The 25,873-nt window shown below is 50.6% G+C and overlaps 4 protein-coding genes across 7 annotated transcripts; 1 reads left to right on the plus strand and 3 right to left on the minus strand.

The window, feature by feature from the left end:
- Window positions 1-4,607: 4,607 nt before the first annotated feature.
- Window positions 4,608-8,041, minus strand: LY6G6C (lymphocyte antigen 6 family member G6C). The gene is given in 5 exon segments (XM_028510094.2): window positions 4,608-5,096; window positions 5,099-5,115; window positions 5,540-5,609; window positions 5,612-5,635; window positions 7,928-8,041. Coding segments are annotated over 5 exon segments (360 nt in total). The 5' UTR covers window positions 7,980-8,041; the 3' UTR covers window positions 4,608-4,899.
- Window positions 8,042-9,064: 1,023 nt separating this feature from the next.
- MPIG6B (megakaryocyte and platelet inhibitory receptor G6b) lies at window positions 9,065-12,647 on the plus strand. Of its 3 annotated transcripts, none has more exons than XM_036023828.1 (6): window positions 9,065-9,650; window positions 9,839-10,186; window positions 10,344-10,437; window positions 10,765-10,805; window positions 10,921-11,019; window positions 11,147-12,647. In XM_036023828.1, the coding sequence occupies exons 1-6, from the start codon at window positions 9,590-9,592 to the stop codon at window positions 11,218-11,220; spliced, it is 717 nt and encodes a 238-aa protein (XP_035879721.1). In that variant the 5' UTR covers window positions 9,065-9,589; the 3' UTR covers window positions 11,221-12,647. The 3 variants fall into 3 exon arrangements, with proteins under 3 accessions (XP_035879721.1, XP_028365893.1, XP_028365892.1); XM_028510091.2 differs by having other exon boundaries at window positions 9,069-9,650; window positions 10,940-11,019; XM_028510092.2 differs by lacking the exon at window positions 10,344-10,437.
- A 389-nt stretch (window positions 12,648-13,036) lies between these two features.
- Window positions 13,037-16,196, minus strand: DDAH2 (dimethylarginine dimethylaminohydrolase 2). Of its 2 annotated transcripts, XM_036023826.1 has the most exons (8): window positions 15,978-16,196; window positions 15,515-15,588; window positions 14,770-15,131; window positions 14,555-14,654; window positions 14,351-14,424; window positions 14,101-14,220; window positions 13,465-13,614; window positions 13,037-13,286 (listed from the first exon to the last, which is right to left on the minus strand). In XM_036023826.1, exons 3-8 carry the CDS (start codon window positions 15,064-15,066, stop codon window positions 13,170-13,172), a joined length of 858 nt encoding a protein of 285 aa, XP_035879719.1. In that variant the 5' UTR covers window positions 15,067-15,131; window positions 15,515-15,588; window positions 15,978-16,196; the 3' UTR covers window positions 13,037-13,169. The 2 variants fall into 2 exon arrangements, with proteins under 2 accessions (XP_035879719.1, XP_028366409.1); XM_028510608.2 differs by lacking the exon at window positions 15,515-15,588.
- A 491-nt stretch (window positions 16,197-16,687) lies between these two features.
- CLIC1 (chloride intracellular channel 1) lies at window positions 16,688-21,767 on the minus strand. The gene is made up of 6 exons (XM_028510400.2): window positions 21,513-21,767; window positions 19,345-19,454; window positions 19,025-19,150; window positions 18,746-18,852; window positions 17,792-17,973; window positions 16,688-16,935 (listed from the first exon to the last, which is right to left on the minus strand). The coding sequence occupies exons 1-6, from the start codon at window positions 21,549-21,551 to the stop codon at window positions 16,774-16,776; spliced, it is 726 nt and encodes a 241-aa protein (XP_028366201.1). The 5' UTR covers window positions 21,552-21,767; the 3' UTR covers window positions 16,688-16,773.
- Between the last annotated feature and the right edge of the window lie 4,106 nt (window positions 21,768-25,873).

A 25,873-nucleotide genomic window follows, 5' to 3' on the forward strand; every position in this document is an offset into this window, starting at 1 on the left:
AGAAAATCTGAATTGACATTTACCAAGGAGCCCAGCAAAGGAGCAAGAGGTAAGATAAGGGACAAGGGAAACAGAAGCTTGTTAAAGATGCCACAAGAAGAGACAGTTATTCTCCAGTGCCTTTGGAAGAAACTTGATCAGGCTGGTCTGAGGCCATTTCCTGTCGCTCCTTTCTAAAGCTCCTACAGCTAACTCTCTTCTTGGTGACTCTCAGCTCCCGTGGCCCCCCAGCCCTCAGGCCTTTCCATCAACCCCTTCCCTAGCTGTCCCACCCCAGCCCCAGAGGATCCCCAACCCTACCTTACCCAGTGCCCTGCAGAAAAGCGGCATGCTGGAGGAAGGTGCTGAAGGTGCCCATGGCTGGGCCCAGGGCTCAGGAGTCTGGTAGAATGTGACCTGCATCCCGAGTCCCCCAGGTTGGAGAGTTGGAGCATCTGAGTGAGACAGGGAGGGACCAGTAAACAAACACATCTAAGGAGTGAACCTTAGTGCGGGGCGGGGAGGGCAGAACCCAGACCAGATTCACCAGCCTGACCAGCAGTGGCCTTGGTCCTCTTCTCCTACACCCCATAGGAGTGTACCCCACATCCCCCGATTTCTGCTGAAGTCTGCTCTTGCCTTCAGGGTTTTCTCTATTCTCTCAGCTGTGTCTGAGCTCCAGAGTTGTGTCTGTCACCTTCCTCCTGCTCCTCTCCCTTCCCCACACTTGTCTCAAGCTGTTCTCTCTTTTCCCCTTCTGTTCATTTAAGTCTCTCAGCATCACCCTCCAAACAATCCTAGCCCAGATCCATTTGAAAGAATTTATTTATCAATGTGTGGTTGCCTCTCTTGTGCCCCCCAACTGGGGACCCAGCTCGCAACCCAGGCATGTGCCCTAACTGGGAATGGAACCAGGGCAACCCTTTGGTTCACATGCCAGTGAGCCACACCAGCCAGGGCCCAGATCCATTTGAGTGTGGAATCAACAACATCCCCTCCACCACCCACACAAAGACCAGCTGCTTAAGAGGGGGTCCCAGGCGACTTCAGCTCCTTTGATCCCCCAAAGCCTCAACATCCCTATCCCATAACGATCTCTTCCAGTTTACCACCTGGGAGGAAAGAATTAGTCACACTTGGGGTCAGTGGGTTGGATATGTTCCCACTGGGATGAGGTCAGTGGTGTGGGGATCACAAAGACTAGGAAGAGCCCTGGCCAGGTAGCTCAGTTGGTTGGAGCATCATCTCAATGAGCCAAGGTTTTGGGTTGGATTCCCAGTCGGGGCACATATGGGAAGCAACCAATGAATGTGTAGATGAGTAAAACAGCAGATGGAACAGCAGATGGATATCACTCTCTCTCTCTAAAAAATAAAAAATAATAAATTTAAAAAATTTAAAGACTAAGAAGAAATGCAGGGATAAGATTGGGGGGGCAGTGGCAGAGTGTGGAAGACAGGGGTTTAAGAGACTGGGGAGGAGAAAAGCCACATCTGGAGAATCAGGGTAGGACCATCCCGGACACGGCTGGGTGGAGTGAGGCGGGCCAGAGGAGGCACATCTCTCCGGAGAGCAGCAGTGCCCCAGAACTTACCTCAGGGCCTCTTTATACTTTCAAAATTAGTGAAGGCCCCAGAGACCTTTTCTCTGTGAGAGTTATATTAACATGTACTCTATCAGAAATCAAAACAGAACCTTTTAAACAAGTTCATTTAAAAATTAATAAACCTACTACATGTAAACAAAACATGTTTTTGCCCCCTTCCCATGCCTCTCTCCCTCCCTCAGCACCGGGCTTCCTTCAGGCCTACAGTGTTATCCACTCTGCCCCCAACCTGCCCCCTGGAACTCAGTGTCATCTTTCTCTTTACCTGCCAGTCTCTCCTCTGGATCGGCAGCTCCTGGAACAGGTGCCTAACCTCTTTTATTCTGCTTCTCCAGCACCTGGCATGCCCAGTGGGTGCCCAGTGAATATAACTGGCAATGCCTGGCTGGTGTGGGTAAAGAACTTTCCCAACGGCTGGGAAGATGGCTGGGTTTTCATAGCTACTTCTGCATTCAGTCTATTGGGATATGTTCGTTTGTTTGAAGTATATGAAGAAAATCTGACTTCATACAGATATGTGGTTGGAAAAGGAAGATCACTCAGGACCCTCTGAAAGGGTCTCAGAACCACTGTTGGGGATGGAGGAGTTGGGGACTCCAGAGGATATTGACAGCTTTCTCCCGTGAGCGCCTCTCCCTGTCTCCATTGGAGTCCCTAGTGCCCGCTGAAGGACTCTATTTCCTCCCTATAAAGTCCAAGGCAAGGGGGATATAAGGCTGGCAGAGCAGGGCCAGAGAGGGTGGGAGGGAGAGGCCCCACTGACCCAGGCAAAAGGAATGAACAATGGATAGGCAACCAATGGATATTCCCTCTCACATCAAAGTTTCTCTCCCTCTTTCTTCCTCCCTTCCCCTCTCTCTAAAAATAAATAAATAGAATCTTAAAAAGAAAAAAAAAACCGGTACAATACTACTAACTGATCCAAAGACCTTATTCAATGTAGCCCGTTGTTCCAGGACACAAACTAGAAGTCCACACTGTATTTAGCTCTCATGTCTTCTTAGCTCCCCCAACCTGTGACAGCTCTGAGTCTTTGTCTCCCATGGCCTTGATAAGGTGAGGCTTTTGAAGAGTCCTGATAAGTTATTATATAGAATGTCCCTTGACTTGGATTTATTTAATCTTTTCTCACAATTAGGCTGAGGTCATGAGCTTTTGGCAAGAATACCACAGACATGGCGTTGGTTCTTTTCAATGCATCACATCAAGGGGGTTGCAATGTCGGTGTGTTAATTTTGATCCCTTGGTTTTAGGGACGTGTTTTTATTTTTTAAAGATTTTATCTTTAGCCCTGGCTGGTGTGGCTCAGTGGATTGAGCACTGGCCTGCAAACCAAAAGACTGCTGGTTCGATTCCCAGTCAGGGCACATGCCTGGGTTGTGGGCCAGGTCTCCAGGTCCTCCCTCCCTTCGCCTCTCTCTAAAACAATAAATACATAAAATATCCTTTAAAAAAAGATTTTATCTTTAGACAGAGGGGAAGGGAGCGAGAAAGAGAGGGAGAAAAACATTGATGTGAGAGAGAAACATCGATTGGCTGCCTCTTGTAGGCCCCACCCTGGGACCAAACGAACAACCCAGGCAGGTTCCCTGACTGGAATAGTCGAACTGGCAACCTTTTGCTTTGTGGGAGGAAGCCCACCCAACTGAACCACGCCAGTCAAGGCAGGTGGTGTTTTTCAAGGGGCAGAGAATCCTTTTGGGCTCCTTAAAATCACATCTGTTCTACCAGGAGGCAAGTCCCAGGGCAAGGAAGCTAACGCCTCTGTCTCATTCTCTCTCTCAGCCTTGGTGACCTTGCCTTGTCACCATCCAGGTTGTGTGGCAGCTCATGATTGCAATCAAGTGGAAACAGAGTTGGTGGGAGATGTGAGGTACACAACCCACAGGGACAGCAACACTCAAGCCCCGTGCAACAGGGCCATGGCAAGAACCCTGGCCCTCACCTGTATCTTGGCTGAAGTAGGCAGTGCCCTTGCCTGGGTCCTGCCAGATTGTGGAGGGGATACTGGGAGTAGAGGACAGAAAGGGAGTAAGGGAATGAAGATCTGAGGTGAGAAGACACAACTCCTCCGTGAGCTGCTAAAATCTGTCGACCACTCAAGGGCCGACTGGAAAATTCTATTTCTCTTTCGTTGAAGGGAGAGCTGAAGGAATAATATGGGGGCACTCAGGCTCTAATTTGGGGTTACCAAGCATCAGTGGACTTAATTATGATGCACTCCTTAACCGACCCAACTCCAAAAGACAATGGAAAATCTGCCCTGTTACTCCTGGATCTTGTCTCTAATCCTAACCCTAACCCTTTCTTAACAATGAGGATCACTGAGGGAAGCAGGCTGTGGGCTGAGGGGGGCTCCTGAGAAATCAGTAAGCCTGGTTGTCTGAGTTGGTTCTACTGTCCCCCATTTGCATCTTATCTCCCAATAGGACCCTTTTGAATTGAGAAAGGAAATAAATGTAAGCCTGTGATAGCAGGTACATTCAGCGTCCACTTAGTAACCAGGCCAGGTGAGGCCTGACTGTAACCTGAAGGACTGGTGTCTGGAAAGAGGGTCCTGGGTCCCATCCCCATGCAATTCTCCTGCCCTTTTGGGGGAGCCCTCAGACCAGGCTGCACCTGCTTCTTAGCAGTACCTCAGAGGTGTGGCCTAAATTTGAGATAAGGATAGTTTCTTCAAACACTGAGACCTGTGTGCCACCCCCAGATACTGGACCGGAGGATGGAGGCCAGAAAAACCTGTTTCTGTATTTGCTCCAGCCCAACCTTCCCGGGAAACTCCCAGAAGGATCCTTGGGTAAGGGCGGGGCCTGAAGGTGTTATTTTTCTGGGAGAGGGGGCTTCTGACAATAGGTATCTGGCAATAAATGCACCACTTACCAGATACAGACTTTTATTATTCAAAATAGAAAGAGGTGAGCAGGGGGATGGGTTACACATGGCAGCCCCATACAGTGGGGACAGGATAGAAGCCCCATTTCAGGCCAAGATCCCAATCCACCTCCCCCCCCCCCCCAGCAGGGCATGGTAGAGTGCAGGAGACAAAGTGGGGAGCCCATCTAGGGGCCAGTGGAGGATCTGGAGTAGTCTGGAGGGCAATGGGAAGGAACTTGAGAAAAGCAGAGAGAAGGGTGTGGGATGGAATGATGGATAGGGAGTCCACTGTCTAAAGAAATGTGAAGAGTCTGGAGAAATGTTTTTCTGAGCACAGGGAGCTAGGGAGAGACCATTGCTGAAAGCCAGGGGATATGGAGACACAGGGAGAGAGGCTCAGGCTTAGGCAGTGGGGAGGAGAGGTAGCCATGGAGTGAGTGTCAGTGCAGCAGACAGAGGCCAAGGCCAGACAAGGAGGTAAGGAGGACCAGGGCCAGGGATGGGGTGGGCCGAAGGGCTGCACTATTGCACTTGTCCTTGTCACAGCAGGTTGTGTTACAGGTCAGGCACAGCTTGCGACTGGTTTGGTTGAAGGTGTCTCGACAGGCCTTTTCAGTAGTGCCACAGCGAAGGTTGAGAATACCCACATCTTGCCCGGGGGCATGAGTGGGCAGTGGTGGCAGCTGGGATGTGTTCACCTCTCCCCATGAAGTACCCACCCAGGCTTCCTTCCTTCCCAACTCTGCCCCAGTTTCCCCCACCTTTTTTTTTTTTTTAATCTTTTTTCAGTCTAATCTTCCTCCTGCGCTTCCAGGCCCTCCCCCTGATCCAATCCTGATCCTGTCTGGCCATGAAGTTTTGGGCCCGTTACTGTCTCTTTCTAAGGCTATTTCCTCAGTATAATAATAACAGCCACATCATAAGGTTGTCATTAACATTAACAGAAACAATCCATGTAGAGATACACAGAATGCTACCCGACATATAATAAATTTTGGCCAAATGTTCTCATTGCTGTCATTCTCTGTTCCATCTCAGCGTTGCTGGGCTGCAGCCCCAGAAAGTGGGGGGATATTATGGAGGTACCCATTTGTTGTTAGGCATTTGTATCCTTGTTTCAGGTGGCAGTACTACTGGTCCACACAGCCCAGTAGCAGGAGTGACAGTGAACGTGAGCTGGGAAGACACAAGTCAGGCTGAGTTGATGGGGTGTCCGACTCACCTGGGGCTGAGCCGAACCAGCAGATATGGTGGAGAAGAGCCAATGCAGTAGGTGTTCTGACCTGCTTGGTCTGGCAGGGAAGAGCAGGTGAGTGATAGAGAGAAAGTGGAAGTGGATGAGGGTGGACTCGTTGCTCTATGAATGGCCCCCACACTAAATATCTTCCTCTGCTCCACTCCATCTGGGGATGAGTCAGGAGGGGCCAGGGCTACCAGCAACAGCACCAGGCTAGAGATAGATGGAAAGTGAGTTCCATGGGATGGAGGAGGTGGGGAAGAAGGTGAAAGAATTCAGAAGAGGTCACAGATAGAGATTTGAAAGAAGAAGAAATATTAAAAACAAAAGTCATGAGGATACAAAACATGCAGAAATGGCTTGGAACTTGAGAATGGCAAGAAAACTACGTGTAGCCCTGGTTTGTGTGGCTCAGTGGATTGAGTGCTGGCCCTTGAACTGAAAAGTCACCTGTTGGATTCCCAGTCAGGGCATACGCCTGGGTTGAGGGCCAGGTCCCCACCTGGGTGTTGGGGACCATTTTGTGTGGTATGGGAGACTGTAGCCCCACTTGATCAAGGCCTTGAAAAAGGCCTGTAAGTCTCCACCAGAATGCCAGGAATGCAGGAGCCAGGCATGACAGGATAATCGCACTGAGGGTTTCTGTGGGAAATCAGGCCTGAAGAATACATTGTATCCTTTGCAGTTGCTTTGCTTTGTATAGCCCTGTTGATATAAACCAGATATTTAAGTTCAAAGCATAAGGGAGTGAACTCCTAATCTCATGAAGCAGGCCTGAACAACCCTCTGACATCAGTTCAGCATGTCTAACAGACCCTGACTGGAGGCAGATCTCTGAGTTTCCTTGATTGTTATCTATAGATATCTGTTTTCTGTAACCATAGCCTTTAGACATCGATTGATGAGCTTTTCATGCATGCTGTATACCCCTTCCCCTACTGACCCCAACAAAAGCATTGTCAGAGAAGGGATTGGGGCATCTCCACTAGAGGGAATTGTCACCCCCTTTCCTGTTGGAATGACAGACTGAGTTCAGGATGACTTATTTCTCATTTGCTTTGGCCAGGAGAGCTCCAAGGGATGGGGCATCCCACACTTGGCGCATGGGAAAGGCAATTAACTGATCAATGTATCTCTCATACATTGATGTTTCTCTCCCTCCTGTTTCTCCCCCTCTCTAAAAATAAATAAATACAATCCTTTAACAAAGTACAAGAAATATGTGAAACTGTTTTTTAAAAAAGAAAGAAAACCATGTGTAACTAACTTTAGCAATTTACCATTCACTTCCTGAGCCCACCAAGAGCATGGGAAGAGGAATCAGACCTGAATTAAATTCTCTCACCCCAGGAGCTCTCTGATGGAGAGTAACACTATCTGGGAGATATCATCAGATTCTGCCTGGGTACAGAAGGTGGCATCCCCCCCCCCAAAAAAAATTCCTGCTTCAGCTAATTTAAGGTTAGGGTATACTAGATTTGGTGAAGGAGGGATTTGGTCCAAGGGTGGAGAAACCTGTGACTGTACCTCAGTAAAATTTACCCTACTCTTGAGGGTGAGCAGCCCTGGCATTCCCTCCCTAGAAGGCTGGGAAAATCTCCCTGGTTCCCTAGGAGCTTCTAAGAGGTCCAGAAAACTTGTGTCCCTGGGGTGGGGGGGAGTCAGGGTGCACCCCAGGGAGGTGTGGGGGTGCGTACCTGCTTAAGGCAACTGCTAAAAGGCAACTGCTTAAGGAACTGAGCATGAAGTCCCTGCTGAAGTGATGTCAAGGTGGGATGCAAAAGAAACTTCAGGTTTTCTTTAGGATGCCTAGGTTTCTTGAAGGACAGATGCCCTGCTGAGTGCAGGTGGAAAGAGGAGAAAGCAGGTAAGCTGGGTCCTGGAGACTTTTGTGCTGGAGTGGGGCTAGGAGGGGAACGGGACTGCAGGATTTTTAAGAAGGGGGCACCTCAGAGTGGTGATCAGGGGACCTGGAACCCTGGCTGGATAGAAAAGTGGGTCTTGGAGGTGGGGAGGAGTCTGAAGGATGAAAACGTGGGTCCTTGAGAAATGGAGCAAGGAATGGAGCAATTGTCATAGGGAAGCCTGGTTCTGAAAGCACAGGAGAGCTCAGCCAATTGGGGCCAGGGGTGCTTGGGATCTTGAGTAGTGGGTAGTGTAGGGTGATAAGTGAGACAGGGTATAAAAGTCCTAATTGGGTGAATATGGTCCTTGGGGCCCTAAGTGCTCACCTGAGACCCAGCAGAGCAAAGATGATAAGGTGAGCAGCAGAAGGCCTTTCATCGTGAGGATCCTAAGAATGGTAGCAACTGCAGCAGCTGACAGTAGATTTCCAGGGATCCAGCTCTGGGAGTTGAGTGGTCTTTTTGGAATTTATAACCCCAACAGTCCTCCCTTCCTTGCTTCCTGTAGCACCTCCTTCCCCATTTATGCACAGCTGACTGAGGAAAAGACCAGGGGTGGGGAGGGGCTAAATAGGGCTGGGTGGGGGAGGGGAGAGAGAGAGCGGTAGGGGAAGTGGGGCAGGATGGGGGGTGCAGGGAGTGTAGGGAGTATAGGTGAACCATTTTGGGTCCTGGTTTCAGGCCAAAATACCCCTCCTAGTTCTCAGGCAACGGCCCTGCCTGCCTTGACCTCTGAAGAAGCATCACCAGAGGCCTGTGTGATGTTACACTGGCTGTGGTGGTAGTGGCTGCTGGTTCCCAGGAAATGGACAGTGGGAGTGGCCCAAGATGATTATCAATTTTGGGTTCCTTGGCGGTGGTGTGGGGAGGCATTGGTAGAGCATGTGGGCAGAGATTTTTGATGGAAGGGGCCAAATTAATCTCGATTCAGCTCCCATTTGGTCTTCCTGACCCCTGCTCAGCTATAGGTTTAGGGAGTAGGGTCTGTGCTGTCACTAAGCGCTTCTGTGAGCAGCAGAAGCATGAGCTGGGGCTGCCTGCTAAGGAGGGGCTGCCTCAGGCCCCCCAAAGGTTCTCAGGACCCCATTCCAGCTCCACTTGAGCTTGGCTGGCCTCTGCCATTGCACCAGCTCAGTGAGAGCTGATGAAGTCCTGGGTGTGGGGCAGGTACCCCTGCTCCACGGGGCCTCCGCAATCAAAACCTGCTGGTTTGGACAAACTGAGCTCAAATGCAAAATAGAAACAGACACGTAAGAGCAGGATGACAGCTGTGGGGAGTAGCGTTAGGGGGTGGGGGATCAGCAAAAAGGAAAAAGGACTCATAGACATGGACCACAGTGTGGTGACTGTGAGGGGGGATAAGGAAGATAAATGGTAATGGGAAAAAATTACGGAAAAAAATAAAAATAAAAATAGTCCACACTCACAAAAAACACCCCTGCTGATTTTGATGATGAGACACCGTGGCTGAGAGGGACAGCCTGGGTTCAGAGACATGAGGTAGAGCTAAAATAAGACTACAGACAATGATAATCGCAAGCACTTCCTGTTCCTATGTGTCAGCCATTGTTCTATGCATTCCCAGTGTATGTATTTAATTCTCACATCCTCAACGTAGGTGCTTTTATAGATGAGCAAACAGGCACAGAGAAGTTAGGCGATTTGCCCGCATCACGAAGCTAGTAGACGGCGAAGTCAGTATTTGAACGCAGCTGGGATCCAGAATTCCCGATGTTGCTACCTGCTGCGTTGCTGGAGTTAAAGTGCGCGAAAATGCTTGTGTAAACCGCCCGAGCACGAATTTTAAGTGAGCATTGTCTGAGGGCTGTGAGCTGGCCCGCTAGTATTCCCAGAGAGAACTGGGCAGCTGGAGGCCCCGCCCCCTCTCTTATCGGAGCCCCCAGACCTGCAGACCCCCCACCCCCACCCCGTTTCCCTCCAGTCTCCTCCGCTGATTCACTCGCCTCCTCTCCTCACCACATCCCAGCCATGGCTCTCGTTCTGCAGCTGCTGCCGCTGCTGCTGTCAAGGGCCCAAGGGGAAGGCCAGGGTAAGGCATCCCTGGGAAAGACGGGATAAACGAGGAAAGACTGAGGCACGAGGAGGGGGTGATTGGGAAGTGGGATGTGTGTGGGAAGATCCAAGATGCTGGAAGAGGAGAGGGGAGAGGAGAAGGAGGGAGGCGGAGTCCTCTCGCACTGCGGACTTGCCCTAACCACTGCCCCCGGCCTTTCCTAGTTCCCTTGGACGGCCGCCCGGGCGACCGGGTGAATCTCTCCTGCTCAGGGATCTCGCATCCCATCCGCTGGGCCTGGGCGCCTAGCTTCCCAACATGCAAGGGCCTGTCCAAAGGACGCCGCCCGATCCTGTGGGCCTCTTCGAGCGGAACCCCCACAGTGTCTCCAGTTCACCCCTTTGCTGGCCGCCTAAGAGTGCTGGACCCTGGTATCCGGCGGCTAGAGCTGCTCCTGAGCGCGGGGGACTCGGGCACATTTATCTGCAGGGGCCGTCACGAGGAGGAGAGCCGTACAGTGCTTAAAGTGATGGGGGACGGGGCCGATTGCAGGACTCCGGGGCCTAGCCAGGGTAGGTCGAAGCCTTCGTGCGCAGGGGGAGTTAATTCAGACACACATCCCCGACAAGGAGGGGGGCCTTGGCTGGGAATTCCTGAGCTGGAGAGCTAGCTGTCTGTCTTCCCATCAATGACCTCAGCATTCACCACCCTCTTCCGCTGTTGCCCCAGGGTCCGTGTATCCCCAGCTCCTGATCCTCCTCCTGCTGGGCGCTGGGCTGGTGCTGGGACTCGGAGGATTGGGCGTGGTCTGGTGGCAGCGCCGGTGAGCCCGAGGGGCGAGGTGATAGGCGGGAGGGGCAGGGCCAGAATTTTCGAGTACGTTTGCTGGACCCTGAGCTCTGGGGTGTGGCGTGGAGAATGGGGGTCAGAACTTGGGGGCGAGGCCACAGGCTGGTGGGTGGAGCTCTCGCTCTGGATGCGAAACTAGTGGCGGGATCAGAGAGTGGGCGGAACTATCCGTAGCGGTGAAGCCTAAATTGTTAAACGGGTCAGAGCCGGAGAGTTGCAGGGTTGTTGGTGCGGACTGGAACGGAGAACAACGGTGACAAGACTGGTGGCTCTGAAAGACCATATTATATATCCCTTACAGGCGCTCATCCCTGCACCCACTTCGACCCCTCCCCAGATTTGGTGAGCCTGGCCCCACCCTATTTTCCTTCTACCCATACATTCCCCACCCCTCAATTCCTGAGTCTGAGCCCTTGCTGGGAGCAGACAAGTTGGTCACCTTCTCTCAATCCTTCAGCTCTATCCCCCCCACATAGCTCCACTAGTAAAAGCCGAGCCCCAGAGGCCAGTAAAGGAGGAGGAGCCCAAGATCACAGGGGACATGGACCAGGAGCAGGTAAGGGTTTGGGATGGGAAGGAGACTGGCCGGAATGCCTGAGAAAGGTGGACCAAGAGAGACGGAAGCCAGGATCGTCAAGGAGTCGGACTTTTGAGACACTTCTGCCTTCCTCCCCATCTTTTAGAACCTGCTGTATGCAGACCTGGATCATACGGCCTTCAGAAGACCTCGCCAGTTGTTGCCAGTGGTCCCTGCTGATTCCTCCACCGTCTATGCGGTTGTAGTTTGAAGCAAAGCCCTTACTCCAAACATCACAAGTTTGGGGGCTCCCTATAACTGCCCTCTCCTTCCCTGACTCTCCCAGGATAAGGAAGGCAACCTGGGGTAGAAATCAGCCTGGGAGTCAGGAGACCTGATGATCTTGCTCCTTCAGCTGCCCCATGTTCTGTAACTTCCACGACTCCTTTACCAAGCCCTGTCATCAAGCTCTGTCTCCCCATCTTAAGACATCAGCCAGTCCTAGGTCGTTGTCCCACCTCTTCCCTTCCTTCCAGTCGAGCTCTTTGAAGCAGGGGCTTATACCTGCCTTCTTCATTTTCTTCTTCACTCCACTCCTATGAGGTCGCCAGTGATGTCCTAATGGCCACATCCAGTGGACATTTTTTAGCATTCATCTGGCTTGGCCTTTGATTACTCCATTCTTTAAGCTGTTTTTCTTTAATGCTGATGTCTTCCTTGTGGACCTTTCTTTCTCCTTATCCCTGTGGTATTCTCCACCATGCTACATGTGTCCCTTTCTTTACCTCCCTTCTTCCTCTTCTGAGAAGCTGTCATCCACAGTGGTCTCAGCCTTCCCCTTGGCAAATGACACCCAGAACTCTCTCCAACTCAGATTTCAGATATGGCATTTCCAAACTGTCCCTCAGACATCCCTGCCTACCTGGCCCTATGCATTTTGCATACAGCATCTCCAAAACTCAGTCATCTCCCAAACCTCACACTTAATCCTCTATTCTCTCTTGATCAACACTGTTGGCCCAAGCCAGAGACTGAATCAGGGAGTGAGACCTCCTTCCCCTCTCTCCCACACAATGAACCAAGTCTTGCCATTCTGTTTTAAGATCACTGTCAAATCCACACCCTCTTCACACTCAGCACTGCCACCTGAATGTACTCTCATTTTCTTGGGTTACCTGTAGCCCCACTTCATCCTTCTGCCTTTGTACCCTCCTCCCTAAAGCCAGACAGATCTTTCCCAAATACTAACCTGCTTCTGACAGCCTGTATTTCAGATCTGTAGTATTTCTTTCCTCAACCTTCAGCTCTCTGCCTGTTCTCCAGGCCTATTTCTGTCATACCGCATGTATACAACATGCTAGCCTTAGAGAAATTCTCCCTAGGCCCCAAATGCCCTATGCCTTTGCCCAGTGCAATTCCTTTTTCATGGATTACTACCCTTTTCCTTCTTCACAACCTACTCTGACTCTTGAGTGTAGCTTCTGGGAAGCCATTTCTGACCCTCTTTGCCACCATGCATATTTTGATGCCCTGGGAGTCCCCTCATATCGCTCATCAACAGTCTATTGTGAATTGTTCCATCACAGACTGACTGTTCAACAATTGTGAGTTCCTTGACCCTTTTCACATCACTGCTAGGACTTGGTAAATGAGTGAATAAAAATGAATATGCCTGCAAGTGTCATTTCTTCCTGTCAACTAGGGATGGACTGGTAATCTACCAGTCTCTGAACATCTGACATTTAGATAAATTCAGCAAGATATCTATCCATACTCTCTCTTTTCTGCCCTGTACATGCTCCCCACAATAGAAATTCTGTCCTGTCCATCTTTTGCCCAAGTACCTATGACACAGGGCTGGACAATGACTTGGTAAGTGCCTAATGAGGGTTTGATGATTGGAAGAGCCTTCCTTTCCAGCACTATCCCCCATCTTAGGTTTCAGCCCTGCTTCTGCCCCTCTGCCCCAGTAAGAGACCAGCACAGCCCAGTCTGAAAGTTCAGTTCTATTTTATTAGTTCTGGGACAGAACCAATGGCCTCTATTCTTTTTCCCACACTATGCCCTCCCCCTATCTTGGGGCCTTCTCCCCATTTCTAACTATTCACCATCCTCTGTCTAACCCTCCTTCCCCTTCTATTCCCTATGCTGCCCTGGCCCTGGCCAGCCAGGATCCCAAGGCCAGGCCCTCAGCTGTGGGGGCGTGTGCTGAGCACCAGGCAGAGGGAGCTGAGCCCAGCACCTGCCTTCTCCAGTTCTGAGCAGGAAACAGGTACCAGGGTGACGTCAGAGAGCTTCTGCAGTGCCTGCAGGGAGGACATGGAGTGGGGAGATGGGAGTGAGACTCTGAGGTCCCCCTTGCAGGCAGTTCAGGATGGTCCCACTCAGGCTTCTAGAGAAGGTATCCCTTGCTCCTCCTACTAAGGAGGCCTGAGATTCCTTTCTCTGGTTGTTGGTGGTGGTGGAGCTCCTGCCTTCCCTCACCTCCTGGCTGTTGGGCAGGTCCCCCCCTCCACGGTGCAGGAGGAAAGGGGGCACACCAGGCAACCCAGGACGCAGAAAGAGACAGTCAGCGGCTGCATCATCTGGGAGGGTCAGGGAGGCATAGGGGTGGTCCGTCAACACTGCCATTGCCTGGTGTAGAGGAAAGAGGAAGCATTCAAGTGTCAGAGCCTCTCCACAACTGACCCTGGCTGCCCCACCACGACTAAGGGATGAGGACAGTTACACTGGCGGAATAGTAATGACACAGCACTACCTGTCAGGTGCAGTTCTAAGTGCTTTAGCTATCTTTGATAATTTGCACCTCAAAATCATAGGCAGTCCTTGCCATCTGCCTTTCCACCCTTTTTTTCTTTCTCCCCTTCTTTAGCCCCCACCTGTCGGCCCCAACCATCCTTCAAGTCACAGCTCAGATGTCACCTTTGGAGATTTTTGGAAGACTGTAAATCGATCCTCTTCCCTGATTTCCCAGCTTCCTGTCTGGTTATACTTCTTGTTTTCTCACATTTTTCACAATAGATAAACAGCTCGCAAGGGGAGGGGCTGGAGCAAATTCTCTGAGCCTCCCAGCCTCGCCTTTCAAGGGCCATTCCCCACCCTAGCCCCACCGCTCCTCACCCTGACGGCCTTTTGGGCAGCATCGCCGCTACCGGCCACCACAGTGTGGGGTCCCCCCATGCCACAGAAACTGCGCAGGTGGGAGGGGCTTGAGACCGGCACTGTGGAGACCGCGAAGTCCTAGGCAAGAAAAGGGGAAAGTATTCAGGGACGCAGAGAGGTGAGGGAATATCCTTAAACACCGGCTGTTCTCAGCCTCTTCCTCCTCAGTGTCCAGCTCCCCCTTCCCAAGACTAGTCTGACTCCTCACCCGAAACGTGTCCGCCACTATCTCAGCTCCTCGGTGATTGGTCCATTTGGAGAGTCCTACGAAAAACTCCCGGCCTGAGCCCAGGGTGGCCGAAGAGGTTTAAAGGCGGAGAGAATGAGTTGGAAACAAGGTCAGAGATGGCCTGGTCTCCCAAACTCTGCTTCCCTGTTTGTCAAGCCCCAGGGTTGGGCACCCCAACCTCACCGGTAAAGAGAACATCGGTGCCATCCAGCGTCGCGTTCTCGTCCCCCATCTCCACAATTCGGAGCCCCAGGTCCTGAAGGGCTTTGCGAACTCCATCCACCTTAGGACAAGAGAAGAGGGAGCAGAGCCAAGACATTCCCACCCTCAATTCTTCCCTAAAGCTTCAGATATCCAGCTCTTCCCTTTCCCCTACTCCCACCCCATCTGGCGCTCACCTCTGGCCTGCGGGCAGGACTCCAGGGCCTCGTGATTAGGGCTGTGTCCCCTTGGATCACAGCGGTGTCACCGAGCAATGTTCCCAGCGGCAGCGACTCTTCAGGAGGCAGTTCGAGCAGCTGCAGCCCCAGTCGCTGCCTCAGTTTACCCCCCAACACCCCGTGCTCCCTCTGTGCTTTAGCCAGGTCCAGAGCCGGGAGGCCAGCCCCAGCACCCTCCCCCGATGCCAGGCTCTCCGGGACCCCGCGGATCAGGGCATGGGTGCAGCGGCCCAGCCCTTCCCCAGATGTCCCCATCCCATCCACACAGACGCCCCTTCCGGCCGGCAGCGATGATCTTAGTTTCCTCTTTTTTGTTTCGCCTGTCTGGGAGAAGAGACAGAATGGGGGAGAGACAGAGACATGCCGAGAAGGGCATAGGGAGATGATTAAGAATGCCAAGGTCTTCCTCCAGCCATCTCTGGATGCCTGTCCCACTCCTCTCCCTCTTCCAGACCCTCCTCTGCTGCCCACTCCAGTCCACCCGCACCCTAGCAAGTCTGCTTCTTTAGGGGAAGTCCGAAGACCAAGACCGGGATCCCCTAATCTCCAAAACACCTGTAGCCCCTGCTTCGGGGTGGGGCGGGGGCGGGGAGGGGGTGCTTCGTGAGGTTCCTGCCCGGTGCCCCTCTTGGCAGCCGCTAGGATGCGCTCACTCCCCAAAAATGCAGCGGCCCCGCCCCCTTAACCCTCGGCTGCTCGTAGCCGTACTGTCGAAGTGCGACGAGCGAGCTGTGGGACTGGAGACAGCTGGGGAGAGAGGGCTTGGGGAATGGAAGTCTTGGATCCAAACGAGAAAGGGAGAGAGGGACAAGGAGGGAAGAATTATATAGAGCCTAAGGAATTACACAACCTCTCCACCCTAGAGAGTCACTCTGGTCCTAGTGCGACCCAGTATAAACCAGACCGAGTCCCGGAGGACTGGGAGAGGTCTAAAACAAAATCCGAGGGGCGGGGGAAACAGGAGGCGTGGTTCCGGGAAACGGGCACCACTCCAGGCTCCACGACCTGGTCCCTTCTCTCCTGGTCTATCTTACTCGACGTCCACCCCATTCAGCTCCGCACCCAAACATCTGTTCCCTTCATTGTGTCCAGTGCGGGCATGGCCCCGACACCCCCAGACTCCGGCCCCAACAGAGTCTGGGGGACACCTCCCACTCCAGACTCACCTCCAGCAGCCACCCCTACTCCTGCTGCTCTGTGTTCTTGGCTGGGGTCCCAACCCCCCTGAGGACAGAGTTGGTAGACAAAGGTGCTTGTCTTCAAGCCTCGGGGACTGGAGTTTTGGCTTTGAGGAGTCCCGGGTGACCAGCGCAAGTACTACTGTGGGGCGGGGGCGCGACGGTCTGGCGGCTCCGGGGCATTGTCTAAACGGGACAGGGCGGGGCTTCCCGAGGCCACGCCCAAGCAGCTCCACGCCGCCGCGCTCCCCCTTCTCTGAACTTGGCCCCGCCTGGCGAGCAATGCCCGGGCCCACCCAGATATGGCCGCCCCTTAAGGCTGGTCTGCAAATGCGACATGGACCCACAATGGACTGAAAGTAGAAAAGGTAAAAATCAGCGCAAGCACCCCTCTTCTACATTTCTGGTTTCTGCTCTGAGCTCAAGGTCACCCACTCACCCTTCATTCCGTATTAAACACATTTCAAGTCCCTTTTGTGTAAATACAACACTAGATTTTCATTGTTTTTATTACTGAAATAAATTGTAGGTAATAAATTGAAATAAATTGAAATAAATGGGTAGGAAATACATTGTCCTACCCATCCCACCCCACCCACAATAAAAATCTCACCCAGATCTCCCATTCCTTCTTCTCCTTCCCCCAGGCAGTCCTGCACAAGTGCTCTAGAATTCACTTCCCACTGGACATTTTGCAGTGTGTCCATTGGGTAGCCAATTGGAAACCACCTGGGAGCCTTTGTGGAGAAAAACGGAGGGGGAGTGATGGAGCCCCAGGAGGAGGTTATTTGAGGGCCTTGGCCACTTGCTCATAGGCCAGCTCGATCTCCTCATCATCCGGACAGGTGGAGGCGAACTCTTCTCTCGCATACGCATTTCGCAAGTACCGATGCACGCCCCGGAACACCTCAGGGATGGAGAATCCACGGTACTTCTTACACACCACCTGGGGGTAGGGAGAGGAGAGGGTCCAACATTATTAGTCTCAGGGAAACCACACTAGACAGCCCGCTGTGGACCTTCTTTTATCCCAAGGCCTGCCTGGTAAAACCCAGCCTTCTTGTCCAAGCATTCTAGAGTCTCCACTATCTAGCTTCTTTTCCCATAATTCTTATCTCCCACATGAATCATCATCTTCAATCGCCTTTCTTAACTCCTCACTGTCTTATATCATGTTGTCTCCACCTTTCCTCTCTACTTACTGATAACCAGCCCCCTTTCAGACCTCCTCATTCCAATGGTGCTACTTTTCTCCTCTTGGTTTTATTGAGATATAACTCGCAAACCATTACTTTTTTCTCTTGAATTTCCAGAGTGACTTTTCTTTCTATCTTTCACTTGGGGCAAGGACTAAACATTATATAACTTTGTCTTTGGGTGTTCAGTACAGAGTTTTTTGGCAGACTGACATCGTGCCCATGTTTCACAAATTAAAACTATAATTATGGGAACCAACAGTTTTCATCTTCCACAAGAGGAAGCAGAAACTGAAGCTATGAAAAATTAAAGCTCTGATTTTAGGAAAAGCCTGCTCTGATCTGGAGTTTGGCAGTGATAAAGGCAGGAAGAGCATTCCTGAAAGTAATACTGGGATGTGTTACTCTTGGCCAGTTGATTACACCCACAGCTTATATCGTGGAATTGATTTTCTCCAAGCAATGATTTTGCCAGCAGTGACTGCTAAGAAGGAATAGGGTGGCATCCACTATTGGTAGCAATCTATAGAAACCACCCTAAAAAAGAAATCACTTTTGAAGTGGGTGTCATGGGAAGTGGCCTTTCCTTCCACAATGACCACCCACCTGAACTATGTGGAGCTTTGGCAACAGGTTGCAGTCAGCCAGAGTGAGCTCATTTCCATCCAAAAACTTCCTCTGAGAGATGCCCTCATCCTCAGCACTGGTCTCATCCACTTCTTCTGGGAGGGGGGATGTCAAGTAGTTGTCTAAAACTTTCAGGGCTTTCAGGAGCCCCTTCTCCAGATCTGTGTAAGAGAGGGGCATTGGCAAGAATGTCAGATGATCGACATAGTCCAAATTCAACTTCATCTTCCACTTTGGGTGGAAGTCAGAGAGTGAATACTAATGGTGAGGCCAGTCCAAAATAATAATAGCTAATGTAGCCCAGGCTGGTGTGACTCAGTGGTTGAGTGCCAGACTGCAAACTAAGAGGTTGACAGAGGTCAACACTGGGCCAGGTCCTCAGTTGGGGGTATGCAAAAAGGCAGCTGATCAGTGTTTCTCTCCATCTTTCTCCCTCCCTTCACCTCTGTCTAAAAAATAAATGAAATCTTCAAAACAAAACAAAACAAAAAACTAATGTAGTTTAGTTTTCTGTGTTATTCTAAGTACTTTACATACAAAAACTCATTTAATTCTCACATCAACCCACACAGTAGGTATTATTATTCTCATTTTATAGATGTGGAAATAGATTTATAGAGAGGTTAAATGAATTGCCCAAAGTCACACAGCCTGTAGGATTTGTACTCAGGTAGTCTAGATCTAGAGCCACTGTTCTCATGCATAATAACCCTGTTCTGCCAAAACACAGGTCACCAGCCAACCCAACTAATGTCCTGGGGGGGCGGGGCAGCAGAGGAGGCCAGGGGAAAAATAAGAGTCACAGTCAATGAGAACGCAAGGAAATTTGGGAGTTATGCAAAAATAAGGTTTGCCAACATCTGCTCCATCTCTGTGATATCTGAATTTCCTCTATTCCTCCTAGGACCCAGGCCTCTGACCCACAAGACTCACTATCATTGAGTGCTGGGTTTGAATTCTTGATGTAGGCAGAAAATTTGGCAAATATGTCCAGGCCAGCTGTGTTTGATTCAGGGTTCAGAGCTGCCAGCTTGGGGTACCTGAAAGTCAACAGGAAAAACAGGATAAGATTTCTTCCTAAGAGGAGCCAAGGCTCCCCTGCCCCAGGCCCATCACCATCTGTTTTCCACTTCTTCAACAACTCTCTCTCTCTCTCTCTCTCTCTCTCAGAGCCTCCCAGCTCCCACCTCCCCTTTCCAAGGGCCCTAGTACCTGGGGGGACACAGCTCTGCCTCCAGAAACTCCTCGATCTTGTTGGTGTCTGTGTGCACTTCTGTGCCATATAGCAGAAACGGGAGCTGCCCTCCTGGGCACAGCTTCTGCACCGTCTCGGTTCGCCTGTGGGAGAGAGAGATCAGGCATCAGGACAGGAAAAGAGGGTCAGGGAGAGCCAGAAAGGGGAGATGGAGGAATGTGGGAAGAGAAAGGGGCTCTGGGTGGAAGGGAAAACCATTCAGGATGAATGGGTGGCTGCATGTGTATGTGCATATGTGAGCACAAGGGGTGTTTAGAGAAACAGAAGTTGGGCCCACCTCTTGGTGTCAACGGTGGTGACGTTGAAAGTGACTCCCTTGAGCCAGAGCACCATGAATAGTCTCTGGGAGAAGGGGCAGTTCCCAATCTTGGCCCCATCACTGCCAGCCTGAAAAGCAACCCCCACCTCAGGTTAGGCCTGGTGTACCCCACCCATTCCCAGGCCATTCTGGGCATTTCCTACTCCCAGACCTAGCTGTTTTCTGCCTAGTCATGACACACACACACACACACACACAGTCTCTCCACTAAAAGCTCCCCCCAGAACTGAGCTCTCCACCCTGGGCTGGGTCAACCTACAGCAAATCAGTGGGAACATTTTCTGCAAAGGCCAGCTTCTGGTTCCCCAGAGAGTTGAGGACAGATTGCAGGGTGGGGGGGGACAGAGGGAATGGGTTGTGGAGAAATTAAAAGATCTGGATCCTAGAGAGGGAAGACTAACAGTAATGTAGTTTTCTATGTGCTATTCTAAGTTCTTTACATACAAAAATTCACTTAATTCTCAGATCAACCCATGAAATAGCCCCTAGAGAGGGACTTTGGTGAGGCCAGAGCTATAGGCTAGAGGCCTGAATTCTGGAATTGATTAGAGCCGGAGGACAAGAGAGGTGGGGCAGGGCTTGGACACTAGAGTTCGGGTTCTCTACACCTCTACCCATGCTGTTCCTGGGCAGCTGGATGGGAAGTCAAGGGGCTCATAGCCTGACAGTAAGATGTAGAGGGCCCTGCGGGGGCAGGGGTGGGGCACTGCCCTCTAATTGGCAAGTGGTGACCTCATCCCTCAAGGGACACCTCCCCCTAGGTTAAGGGTGATTCATCTGCTGGTGTCTCCAGCCTCAGCAGCTTCCTTCCTGGCAAGGAGTGGGGGCAGGGACCTGTGAGGCTGAGGACTGAGCCGCAAACGCCACCTCCATCTTCCCTGCTTTGCCTACAGGGGTCTCTCATCACAAGTCCTCTGGCTCCAGATAATTAATCATCCTCACATAGGACCCAGGACCAGAATCTCTGCAGCACAGGCTCACCCGGGAGTAAAAATAGCCCTTGAGGCAAGTGTGAGAGTGAGGTGGGGACCACACCTAAGGGGGTGGATCCAGGCACTTCACTGGGCAAAGGGAGAGGGAATGGCTGCCAGAGAAGTTGAGCATAGAGGGAGAAACAGGCAGGAACATAAAAAGACAAGAACAAAAGGGGGGCTGTGAAGAGAAAGGAAGCCCGAAAATAAGGGAAGGGCAATGGGCAAACAAGAAGACAGGGGAGGCTGCCAAGGGGAAGGAGAGCACAGAGATGAGGTCCAGAGAAGGGAGTGGGGAAGGGATCAGGGCAGAAACAGTGAAGGCTGTGTGTGGCCTGCGGTTTCGATCCCCAAATGCCATGAGGCCACCTCTCCTCTTTCATACCCAGAGGACAGAGTTGGGGTGACTTTCTCCTGCTTCTACAACCCCCAAACCCTAAATGTGCTAACCCAGCTCTTCTCCTGACCTCTCCCACCTAACCCAAAGGTAGCCACAACCAAACTCATCTCACCACCTCCCTTTCTCTCACTTCCCCTGGTTCCAGGACTCTTTTCTCTACCTACCACTCCTCCAGCCCTGCGTCCATGCCCACTCTCCCGTCTCCTTCCACCCCATTAATTCTTCCCCGTCGAGCTCCCTCCACTCCCAAGGCTCCCTACCACACCCTCTCTCTTAAAACCTCCCCCGCAGGCCTCACACAAACACACACTCTTCTCTAAGTCTACCCCACCACATCCCTCACCCTCTGATCTTCTGGTAAGACCACAGGTCTTATTGTTTCCCTCTGTTCTTCCCAAACCCTACTGGACTCTCGCTGCCCCTTTCTTTCCCAGTCCTTCTGTCTGCTTGTCCCCCGTCATTCGCCCCGGGGCCGGGAACCCTCCCTTTATTCTTGTGGCCCTGTAGGCTGCTGGAGCTTGCACTTTTACAAACTTTTCAGGGTTGAGCCTAGAATTCTTCATCATCTGCCCATACGTCAATAGTCTTCCCCTCCCAAACCAGTTTCCCCCTCCCCCATCCCAAAGACTGCACGTGGGGTTGGGGTGGGGGGTAAGGTGGGAACGGGTTGGGGAGGTAAGGCTGGACCTGGGGAAAGGTGAGAGCTGCCTTGCAAGAATTTGGAGGATGGCCTAGGTGGGAGAAGGTGTTCTTACCTTCACGAACAATTCGACCTGCGGCTGTTCTTCAGCCATGGTTGCGACGGGGACCAGGAAGCGGCCGTCGCTGGGGGAACTGGGAGGGGCCCGGGCCGGCGAAGGCGGTTCTCACAGGCAGAGATTCTCTTCCCCAGAGCCAGGACGGTTCCCTCAGCACAACCCACTCACTCCAGTATCGGCCTCCCCACCAGCCCAGAGGACCCTACACTCAGCCCCTTCACCGGCTCGATCCCCCTCACCGGCTGGATCTAGGAGCGGCTGACTCACGGGCCGGCCCCGCCCTGAACCTGGGGAGGGCACAGCAGTGGGGCGGGACCCGAGGATCTGGGAGTGGGCTCGGAGGGGAGATCCTCAGGTCTGTCGGAGGATTAAGAGGCGGTGAGGGAATCCTGGGTACCTCCTTGTTTTTGCACCAGTCCCTGGAACACAGAACTATATTTTTGCCTCAGTTTCCCTGTTTCATTAATCAGAAGACTCCTACTTTACCTTCACACGAGAAACTTGATACTAATAGGTTGAGCACACTGTGAGGGCCCACAGGGAAAATTGTAGGACAGGAAGGTGGTCGTTTTCCCTAGTTCCTTCCAGATATCAGTCCAAATTATGCGTTGCTAGGACCACGCCATAAGGAGAAGAGCTTCGAATTGGAAGCTACAGCTCGGAGAAGAGAGGGGTGAAAAGTAGGGCAGGGAATGGGGAGACAACCAGACCTGTGCTAGGGAAATAGGAAGCTGAGCCTATCGCCCTCATCACTGCGGGAGGTTCGCTCCCCTTCCTTAGCTTGGTCAGCTTTAATGCTTCCACTTAAGCACCCCCTAAAGGGCGGGCGGGGGGGTGCGGGGGCGCGCGTTCCTGTTTCTTTTGCCCTTTAGTTACTAACAGGTTGCCTTCAACGCGGTGTGAGAGGGTAGGGTAGTTTTGGCCCCAGGAATCCTGGGATGGGGGCGTTAGCTGGCCCTATCATAGGTAAAAAACAAAGATCAGACAGGAGCAGAGTGAGAGTGAATGGAGGCCTTGGGGACACAAATAAGACAGGGAGAGTAGCTCTCTCCCTCCTCAGTCACCTTGATTTTGGAGGTCTATCAAACTATGATCCGCTGAAAAATAACCCAAGAATGTGGCCTCCAAATGGAATATATTCCAGCCTCTATATCTTAACTCTCCTATCCAACTATCCATTCTTTTTTCCCCTCATCACTCAGTGTCTAAAAAGACCAGGAAAACTTGGTGACTGCAAAGACACAAGAGCAAAACAGCTTGAAACTTTAAAAAAAGGAGGGACTTGGGGGAGGAGTGGAGTGGAATGAAAAGAGAGGCTGCTGGAAACAAGCAGTTTGTGGTTTCCTCTCATGCTTCCTCTTCTGGAGGTTTTCACCTCCCTAGAAGGCCTACCTCCTTCCTCCCCAGAGAGGGGATGGATATATTTGGTATTTGCTCCCTTGAATTGTAACATCCTATAAGGATGTACAATGATTCCATAAATATGTGCATGTACAGGAAATTTCTTCCACGGGAATCTTCAAATCTGCAAATAGGACCCCTTCTATCTGAGGGATGTCAAAGCAACCTTACTTCCCAGAGTCCTCTTCCGCTATAGTTTTGTGGAGAAAGAGAATCTGCCACACAAAGATATTCCCTCTAGGAGAAGCCTCGAGCAAGTTGGGCCAGCCATGAGCTCAAACAGGTTTGGCAGCTTCACCCTTGCCTCTTTTTTTCTTTCCTACAGCTTTATAGCTAGAGCTGCCTCCATCATCAATATTGACTTTGGCTGCCTGGCATGGCTACACACAAGGTATTTTTGCCTTAATTTCCCCAGATGACAGGTGGTGCTGCCCTCTCCTGATACCATACAGCAATGCCCCAAATCCTGATTCAAAGGTCTCCCTCCCATTTCATCTCCTCACCCTTGCTTGTCTCTTATCTCAATATCTTCCCTTTCCTTTTCTGCACAGGTTTCTCTTTCTACTCCCTTCCCTTCCTGGGCTTGGTAAACCAGTCCCTAATCTCTTCCCACCCCAGATTGGAAGGTGTGCCCCTCCCAGACACTCCTTAGACACTCCTCATCAACCTCCTCCAGGTTTCCTAAGCACCATTGCTCAATAACTTGCTATGTGTAACCATTAACCTTGTCCTTAACTCGATCTCCCTCCTTTCTTGATAGAGGGCATTTTCCAATCACTGTTTAGCAGAGCCAGGTTACTCAACCACCTTTCCTAAATTCTTGGGTGGGATCTCCCCATCTCAGGGTACTCAGAACAAGGCTAAGAAGATGTGTTTTAAGGGATCTATTTTTTAAAGTACATATATTTTTATTTTTGTGTCACAATTTCCTTGCTTCTCCTACCTTCACACACACTGAAAAGTTAGCCTCTTGAAGCCTGCACTTAACTATGTTCATTATTTTGAATCCACCACCCGGCCCAGAGCAGGCACTAAATAGTTGCTGTAGGAATGAATGGCACCCTTCTGTCCTTAGGGTGTGTGTGCCCGGGGTTATGGCCATGTCCCAAAGCAGTGTTGGTGTTTTTAAAAATTTAATATGTTTTATTGATTATACTATTACAGTGTCCCATTTTTTTCTCCCTTTCATTCCCTACCACCCTGTATGCCCCCTCCCACAATCATTCCCCCACCTTAGTTCATGTCCATGGGTCATACATATAAGTTCTTTGGATTCTCCAATTTCCCGTACTACTCTTAACCTCCCCCTGTCTATTTTGTACCTACCATTTATGCTTCTTATTCCCTGTATCTTTTCCCCCATTACTACTCCCCCTCCCTGCTGATAACCCTCGATGTGATCTCCATTTCTGTGAATCTATTCCTGTTCTAGTTGTTTGCTTAGTTCATTCCCCCCAACCCCACTTTTTTAGGGTCGGTTGTTGATAGTTGTAAGTTTGTTGTCATTTTACTGTTCATATTTTTATCTTCTTAGATTAAGTCTCTTTAACATTTCATATAATAAGGACTTGGTAATGATGAACTCCTTCAACTTCACCTTATCTGGGAAGCACTTTATCTGCCCTTCCATTCTACATGGTAGCTTTGCTGGATAGAGTAATCTTGGATGTAGGTCCTTGCCTTTCATGACTTCAAATACTTCTTTCCAGCCCCTTCTTGCCTGCAAGATTTCTTTTGAGAAATCAGCACATAGTCCCATGGGAACTCCTTTATAGGTAACTATCTCCTTTTCTCTTGCTGCTCTTAAGATTCTCTCTCTCCTTACCTTTAATCTTGGGTAATGTAATGATGGTGTGCCTTGATGTGTTCCTCCTTGGGTCCAACTTCTTTGGGACTTTTTGAGCTTCCTGGACTTCCTTAAAGTCTATTTTCTTTGCTAGGTTTAGGAAGTTCTCCTTCATTATGTTTTCAAATAAGTTTTCCACTTGTTGCTCTTCCTCTTCTCCTTCTGGGACTGCTATAATTTGGATATTAGAATGTTTAAAGTTGTCCTGGAGATTCCTAAACCTCTCTTCATTTTTTTGAATTCTTGTTTCTTCATTCTGTTATGGTTGAATGTTTCTTTTGTCTTTCTGCTCCAAAATGTTGATTTGAGTCCCAGTTTCCTTCCCTTCACTGTTGGCTCCCTGTACATTTTCCTTATTTCACTTTTCATAGCCTTTACTTTTTCCTCTATTTTTATACCCTTTATTTGCATCCATACTCAACCATTTCTGTGAGTATACTGATTACCAGTGTTTTGAACTCTGCATCTTATAAGTTGGCTATCTCTTCATCACTAGTTGTATTTTTTTCTGGAGCTTTGATCTGTTCTTTCGTTTGGACCATATTTTTTTTTTTGTCTTGGCGCACCTGTTATGGAGTAAGAGGCAGAGCCTTAAGTATTCGCCAAGGCAGGGCAAACCATGTCATCGCGTTGTGTCGCTGTATGGTGGTGTTGGTTTTCTTATCAGGTCTACTCTTTGCTGGAATTTGGTGTAATTCCAACACTTTCATTTCCTCTTGGGGGGCTGAAATTATAAATTAGGCCTATGCTGGCCAGGTAGTTCAGTTGGTTAGAGCATCATTCCCCATACACTAAGGTTGCAGGTTCGATCCCTGTCAGGACACATATAAGAATCAACCAATGAATACATAAATAAGTGGAACAACAAATCGATGTTTCTCTCTTTCACCCCCATCTAAAATCAATAAATAAAACTGAACATGAAATAAATTAGTCAATTTATTAAAAAATGAATAAATTAGGTCCTACAGTGCCCTTGTTGGGTTGGCTGTATACTGTACCCAGGAAATTGGCAAAGAAGGACTATGGTAGGAGCCTCACTTATTTCTGCTTATTTAAAACACACACCCTGACTGGTGTAGCTCAATGGGTTGGGGGTTGTCCTGGCAGG

The sequence above is a fragment of the Phyllostomus discolor genome, chromosome 4, assembly GCF_004126475.2.
Source record: "Phyllostomus discolor isolate MPI-MPIP mPhyDis1 chromosome 4, mPhyDis1.pri.v3, whole genome shotgun sequence".
Classification (NCBI taxonomy): domain Eukaryota; kingdom Metazoa; phylum Chordata; class Mammalia; order Chiroptera; family Phyllostomidae; genus Phyllostomus; species Phyllostomus discolor.

Bases quoted from the DNA above. Each gene is read 5' to 3' on its own strand.
- MPIG6B (XM_028510091.2), top strand. From the start codon at position 9,590: ATGGCTCTCGTTCTGCAGCTGCTGCCGCTGCTGCTGTCAAGGGCCCAA. The intron at 9,651-9,838 runs GTAAGGCATCCC...GGCCTTTCCTAG, and splicing joins GGCCCAAGGGGAAGGCCAGG to TTCCCTTGGACGGCCGCCCG. The intron at 11,020-11,146 runs GTAAGGGTTTGG...CCCATCTTTTAG, and splicing joins GGGACATGGACCAGGAGCAG to AACCTGCTGTATGCAGACCT.
- CLIC1 (XM_028510400.2), bottom strand. From the start codon at position 21,551: ATGGCTGAAGAACAGCCGCAGGTCGAATTGTTCGTGAAG. The intron at 18,853-19,024 runs GTACTAGGGCCC...GTTGACTTTCAG, and splicing joins GCAGAGCTGTGTCCCCCCAG to GTACCCCAAGCTGGCAGCTC. The intron at 17,974-18,745 runs GTGAGTCTTGTG...TCTCTTACACAG, and splicing joins AAACCCAGCACTCAATGATA to ATCTGGAGAAGGGGCTCCTG.
- DDAH2 (XM_028510608.2), bottom strand. From the start codon at position 15,066: ATGGGGACATCTGGGGAAGGGCTGGGCCGCTGCACCCATGCCCTGATC. The intron at 14,655-14,769 runs GTGAGCGCCAGA...TCTTGTCCTAAG, and splicing joins GTCCTGCCCGCAGGCCAGAG to GTGGATGGAGTTCGCAAAGC. The intron at 13,615-14,100 runs GTGAGGAGCGGT...CCTCTACACCAG, and splicing joins CTGCCCAAAAGGCCGTCAGG to GCAATGGCAGTGTTGACGGA.